Source organism: Alexandromys fortis, unplaced genomic scaffold (genome assembly GCF_014885135.2).
Source record: "Alexandromys fortis isolate MF-2015 unplaced genomic scaffold, M_Fortis_MF-2015_v1.1 scaffold_84, whole genome shotgun sequence".
Classification (NCBI taxonomy): domain Eukaryota; kingdom Metazoa; phylum Chordata; class Mammalia; order Rodentia; family Cricetidae; genus Alexandromys; species Alexandromys fortis.
This window is the reverse complement of record NW_026068017.1, coordinates 2,595,922-2,603,021: the sequence shown is the minus strand read 5'-3', so window position 1 is coordinate 2,603,021 and position 7,100 is coordinate 2,595,922. Positions and strand designations below refer to the sequence as shown.

The 7,100-nt window shown below is 42.7% G+C and overlaps 1 protein-coding gene across 1 annotated transcript in view; it reads right to left on the bottom strand.

The window, feature by feature from the left end:
- LOC126514136 (NACHT, LRR and PYD domains-containing protein 1a-like) overlaps positions 1 to 2,984 on the bottom strand; it is a 30,010-nt gene extending 27,026 nt beyond the window's left edge. Inside the window, exons 1-2 of the mRNA XM_050162882.1 lie at positions 2,936 to 2,984; positions 529 to 2,191 (exon numbers count right to left, since the gene is read on the bottom strand). Coding sequence (XP_050018839.1) covers positions 529 to 2,191; positions 2,936 to 2,984 — 1,712 coding nt within the window. The remainder of the gene's footprint in view (positions 1 to 528; positions 2,192 to 2,935) is intronic.
- Positions 2,985 to 7,100: the final 4,116 nt, after the last annotated feature.

Below are 7,100 nucleotides of genomic sequence, written 5' to 3'. Positions count from 1 at the left end.
ATACAAGGTCTACATTGCTGCTGGGATCGGTGGACATTAGGACACCCTCAAGCTGAGTGTCAGGCTCATGCTGCCTTCATTGAAAAGCATCTGATCAGGAAAAATGTAGGGACTCTACTGCATATACATTCTGGTGTGGGAAGACCGCAGGTCCAATGTACTTGTCATGGGGAGAGAAGATGGTGCCTGCAGGAGCTGGATGAGGTTTCTCTCAGAGAGAAAGCATGATGGGTGAGAGGACCAGTAACTGTGGGTCATTTGAACCTTGTGAAGGGTGAAGAGGATTTGAATCAGAGAAGGTGGGTGGTCCTTACCGAGGCATAGGGAGAGATAAAAGCTCATAGTTCAATCACAAAGTAAGGCACAGAGAGTCAAATAGAGAAGGTGATCAGATTCATCAGTTAGTTGTCATGGGTGACCTGTATCCTGCTGCTTTGGATATAGCTAACAGTGCTTCTGGTACTCAGAACATGTGTGTGCATGGGATCCACAGGGAAATTGGAGAGAGGGCTGTGTCTGGATACTTACAGAATCATCTGGGGAACCACCAGTGTTTGTCCCTGCTGTCCATCACCATTCAGCTGGAGCCGCTTCACACGGCAGCAAAATTTAATATAGAAAGTGACCACCATGAGTTCCACATCTGTCTGGACAGCCAGGTGGTAAATATTTTGCTGGAACATTGGGCATAGAATATACTTTGAGGTGTGTACCCTTGTTTCTGGAAATCTGTGCATTATATATGTCAGTAACTCCTCTTCCTGAGTCTCATACAGACAATGGAGTAAACCCAGAGAGCGTTGTTTATCATATTCAGCTCCTGCTAAGATGTGACATTTCAGGGACAACCCTGTCTCATGAAGCAAATTGCAGGCAAAGATCTTCTGCATTTCCCTTACTCCTCTTATACTTGAAAGGCCAAATAGGAAGCGCACAGTGGGTGCCTCAAACAGGTCATATCTTCCATAGACTTCATTCAGTGTTTCCACAATTCTGTAGATATACACACAATCATATCTTAGCACATTATTCTCTAAGACATGGAACATTGCAGCAAAGAACTCCTGGAGATACAAGTGGGCAAAGCTGTAACTCAGAGATCCAAGCTGCTTTTGAAGGATGCCAATCTTCAGGAAAGTGGCAATGACACCATCAGCCAATCCTTGGATCCGAAAATCTCTCTCACTGAACAGGGTCCTTCTTCGGCAGATTCCCTCAGCAGCCAGTGAGCAGAGTGCTCTGAGCTGGTTCCCCAGGGCATAACCTGAGAGAGCCTGGGAAAGGTATTTCAGGTAGAGCTCTGTGGTGGTCTGTGAGGTCAGTGAGAGGTCTTCTCCCCGATCCATCTGCTGCTTCAGGCAGGTGCAGACCAGCCAGGACACCCAGGGTACCACACACAGTGTTGAGAGCTCTGGGTTTGATTTAATCAAGTTAAAAGCTGCCATTGCTTCTCTTTTCTCTGTGAAATATTTGTAGATGTATTTCTTCCGTCCAGACTTAGAGAAGCCCAGGACTTCCACCCAACGTGGCTGCCTCAAGGAAGGAATGAGCTTCTTCAAAACTTTGGTTCGAGCTGTGAGCAGCAAGGAAGCCTGAGGCAGGACAGATTTCCCCAGTAAACTGCCCAGCAGTGTGTGCACAGGTTGTGTCTGGCTCCAGTGCAGACAGAGCTCAGGATTCTTATCTTCCAAGACCCATGCTGGCTCATCTATGCCATCCAGGATGAAGAGCAGCTTCTCAGGGTGAGACAGGATCTCCTTGATGGGAGCTGCAGGCACAGTCTGGTCTTTTGCTATGAGCTCAGCCAGACTCAGCTGCTTGCACTGGGCTAGCTCCCTGCAGCTGAAGTAGAAGACATGCTGGAAGCGATCTCTGTAGAGCTGGCCTTCCTCCCATGTTCTCCTCACCTGCCTGGCCAGCGTTGACTTCCCGATGCCAGCCGCCCCCTCTAATACAACAAGTTGAGGCTCTTTCTGGGTATCTGGGCTTGGGCAAAATAAGTCTTGGATCTCAATCAGATGTCCTCTTTCGTCTCTTTTATATTTATGCCATATTTTCCAAAACAAGGTTTCCCAGCCTCTTGGGCAAGGTTTTTGTAGAAGTAGTAGCTGTGTGAAATTTTGCAGCAAATCATTTGTTTTCCAGGTCTGTGTGGGGTAAAAGTTTTCTATTCCTTTGCTTTGATGTATTTCTGAAATGTTTAATAAATAATGGAGAGAAAGATGGAGCATAAATGAATACATTAGAGTTATTTATTCTTTGATTTGTTCTTTCCTTCCTTTCTTCTTTCCACCCTTCAACAACTATGGCACTTCTCTAAGCTGTACAACATACTGGATACGGATTTTGGGTGTCAAGAATGTGAGCTTTAGAGCAGAAAAATCTAGTTCAGGTTTTCTCTTCAATAATAATAATAATAACAATGCTGTATGATATTCATTCATACTTCAGATATTTATTGATGTCTTACTCTGGACCAGACCTGCTCTTGAGGCTGAGTGTAAAGGGTGAGTTCACAGACACAACTCTTCATTCTGTCTGTGGGATCCAGTAGCTCCACTGAGCTCAGCTTTCCCATTTGTAATTTGGGGGCTATAGTCTCTCCTATAGGAGGCCATGGAATACTGGGGAGATTACAGACCGTGGAGCTAATGTCTGTTTTTGATATTATCCCATTGGCCCCCACCATTTTAGTACTGACAACATCATTCTGTAACTCCTGAGATTTTGGGTCTGATGGGATGGTCTTAGGATGCCTTAGAGTATATATGTTTCAGGACGTCGACTTGTTCCCTGTTTCTAGGTCTTGCAACTCCCAGCATATTTTCTATTGCCTTCCAGATTTGGTAACAACAAATCTTTTTTGTGACTACAGTTTGGATGTCTTTAGTTCCCACTGAAATTAGTGTCGAAACTAGTGTTGAAATTCATTTGCCGGTGTAGTAGTACCGAGACAAGGGTCCAGTGTAAGTGTTTGGAGTCATGGGGGTAGGCCCTTTAATAGTTAATCAATACTTTAGTTCTAAGAATTGGCAAGTTGTTGTAGGCAGGGGCTCCTTTTCTGTCCTGCAAGCACCTGGTTGCCTGCATACCTTTTTTCTTAAGCAGAGCACTCACAGTCTTTCTTCTTGGATTTCTAGACTCCAGAGTGTGGTTAGATATACAAATTCTAAAGAAAAAATCCTTTAGTTCATCATTCAGAAGACAGAAGAAGGAGAATCGGGAGCACAGGATCACCACTTTTATATGGTGAGCTTGGAAGCATCCTGGCCCACAATTAATTAGTCAGTCAATCAATTATACAAACAAATAAACAAAAAGAATAACAAAAGTTACCCAGTCTCTGTTTTCTATCTTGGCAATGGAAAACAAACTGACACATTTGCTCTTGATGTGACTGCTCCACCATGTGCACAGCACACTTTGCAGGTTTCCCTCATCTTGTCCTGCCCCCCCCCCCTTACTCCAACAAGTGCATCTGAGGATTCTTCTCTCCAATTTTGGACCTGACCACAAATCTCTTATCTGCATATTCTTTGTAAAGATCTGGAGATAAGACAGACAAAAATATGCCCCATGGACCAGAATTCAAGTTCATCCCTTAGCAATTACAGGTTTTTCAAAGTACAAGGCAGCTTGCTTTCCTGCCTTGAACAAGGTGCTGAAGAAAATTTGGTGAGAGCACAGAGTGCAGCATCAATTAGACCTTGAGAACCTGGCTTCTGGGGCCAACTTATCTCTGAAACCAGGATCTATAGATCTGCTCCCATTGTCTTCTGTAGGAAGACTTCTACCATCTCCTGAGTGCAGCAGGCTGCCCGCTCAGGACTGTGGTCAAAGTCTGCCTGGCTCAGGCCATGTTTGCCCCAGGTGCAAAGGGAAGGCTTGGTTCTTCCTAAGCCATGCCCGCCAAGACCTCCCAGCTGGGACGTATCTGTTACTATGCACACATCTAAGTCCTCTTCAGTTTTGTCACACTTTAAAATCACTTGGGGCAGCAAGTTAACGAGGTTGAAGAAAAAGCATTGGACTAGAATTTGGGTCCCCAGAACCCCTGTACATGCTGCACTTGCATTATGACCCCTGTTATTCCAGGTCAGAAAGTTGAGTCAAGGTATCCACAGAAAAGATGCCTAGCTAGACTTGCTCCACTGACAAACACTGGGCATGGATGAGAGCCTCTGCCTCAATGAATATGTGAAAGTAACTGAGGAAGATTCCAGATATCAATTTAGGGTACACACAAGCACATACAGTATAACCTCCATATATGTTTGTCCCAATACATACAAAGAGGCACACACATATGTATGCATATAATACATATGCATATAGAAAGAAGAAAAGTTCAATAAAATATCCACAGAAAATGGATCTAAATGGAAAATATCCTACTTAGTGAGGTAATCATTCCCAGAGAGAAATGTCATATTTTTCTGTCATATGTGGATCATATGACTTATGATCATATATTATGTATGTGATCCATATAGACTAGTATGCTTAATTTGTTAAAGTATCTTTTAAGCTAAATTTTGAGAATTTTCTGTCTATACCATATTTACATCATTTCCACCCTTCTTAGTCACCCCTGTTACTCCTCCTGTGTCCCCTCATTCCCTCTCAAATTCTCCTTTTCCTCTCTAATGATTGTTCCAGTCATACATAATACATACATACATACATATATACATATACATATATATTTGTGTGTGTATACATACGTATATGCATGCATACACCTTCTGCTGAGTCTATTTAATGTTACTCTTATATATTTAATGCTACTACTTGGGATCTGATAAGTTAAGAGGGACTCATCTCTGGAAAAGGCTGAGTTTTTGTTTCTCAGTAGACATTAATTATCTGTAAATTTTCATCTAGAGGTAGGACCATGTGAGTTTTATTTGGAAGGTTTCAAGAGGTCAGGAAACTATAATGAACCCAAGAGAAGGGGATGGGAAAGGCCTTAAGGGGTGCAGGCAGGTAGACACCTTGGGCTGTAAATTGTTTAAGTGAGGTGTAGAGACTGTGTTACATAGGAGAAGCTGGGTGAGGATGGTTAGACCAAACCAAAATATGTACGATAGGTCCTATGGAAACACACCACACTGAAGGTGTAAGTCACGAACAATGCCACACCAGTTTGGAATTATGATTAATAGGGTGGTATTTATTTAAAGAGGAAAAAACTTACAGATCACCATCCCAGACAACAGCCCTCTGAGCAACCAGGAAGGGAGTCTAGTCGCTGGCGGAGCAGGAAGTGAAGAGAGAGAGAGCAGAGGAAGTAGCCGCTTTTTTAAAGGGAGAGAAAGAGACCACGCCCCAATGGGCTGGTATCTCAGCAGCTATTGCTTGGAGGGGCAGAAGGACCTCCCACAACACCACACTAAGCTAACTAAAATATAAATTAAATAATGTAGGCTATTATGCAAGGGGTATACAATGCTTTCCTCCAAAGACATGAGTTGTTAAAATAAAATCCCAATGCCAACCGTCGAGTACCTCACTAAGGGTAATTGGTCAGAAGAATGCAGAGACTCCAGAACAACAAAGCCTGTTGCTATTGCTCTTATGAAGGTCTGTGGAAGAAACAGGTTCACTTCAGGATGAATTTGTTTTAGTAGCAGCATGGGATTGAGTTTATGGTGAACTGACTACCATTGCATAAGATCTTTTTTAATTTATTATACAATTTAAACCTTAGCAAGTCAATTTCCATGTACCAAAATCTCTTATCTGAATGTTGCCTAAGGAAACAAATCAAAGTAATTCTCAGTCACATGGCATCTTGGTTTTCAAAGCTCCCTCACAACCACGTTTTACAGAGGCTTTGAGCCCTTTAGGAAGAAATCAGATCCAATTCAAACCTTTCAAACAGAAGGTATCCATTAAGAAGTTTACAGTCACAAAAGGCAGTTCAAAGGCAATGTGCTAACATTCTGGAATTCAAGCCAGCTGTGATGCTCTGAGGGTTTTCCTCCTTTACTCTACCTAGTCCAGAGAAGTGTCTCTTTGTGGTGGGTAGTAAGTAATGTAAAGACTCAAAGCCAAAATGCTGCTTAAGCATCTGCTGAGTGTTGGGCTCTAAGTGGGATACCTAAATGGAGTCACCAAGGCTCAGGGAACATCACAAAAGAGGTGATGGACAGAATGAAAGAGCTGGAGGACGTGAAGGAGTGCTGTGAGATGTGTATTTCTGAATGTTAGATGGCTGTTGTGCTCCTGAACTCACTACTTCTATAGGTGCTTGTGTATAACTTGCACAAGACCAACACAACAAGATCAGTCATTATCCTACGAGGCAGCACCAATTGGACTGAGAGATTTTCAATACAACAACAAAAACCAAACAAATCAAACAGATTTGAATACAATGACAACAACAAAACAAACAAAGAGAGAATGAAAATGGGAGACAGTGGTTGGGAGTGTGCCCTGGAGGAGTGAGATGAAGGGATTTGGAAATGTATATGATCAAGCTACTGTGCTTAAAGGTATAAACTTGTCAAACAAATAAATAAAAATGTTATTTTAGACCTTCACAGAACCCCTCCACTCTGCTAACTCCACACCTCTTACCAGGGATGCTGATCTCCTTCTAGACCCTCTCCCTCTGCATGGGACCCATTTGATCCCCACAAACAACTTAAGTTACGCTGATGGTGTGGAGACATAGATATTCTACCTGTACTCTCTGGAGTACTACCTCCCCAACCTAATAAAACTGCAGTTGAGTTGCTTCCCAGGGACTATGGCATCCTCCTAGTACCTCTGTCTTCCTTTGGGACTCACTAGATCACAGATCCTTCTAGACCAGGTACCCTCTAGCCAGTTATGTGGCACAGAGAAACAGATATGCTACATGTTGTTATGAAATATTATTTAAGGCTGTGTTACATTTGTTCGTGCTGTGGAACATTTGTTTTAATGATCCAAAGATCTTTGCATTCTTTTATGCTGCATTTGTTTAACTTTGTGAAGCTGTGTTTATTTGCATTTCTAAAACATTTAATTGGTCTGATAAAGAGCTCAATGGCCAATAGTGAGGCAGGAGAAACAATAGGCAGGCCTGACAGGAAGAGAGAATAAATAGG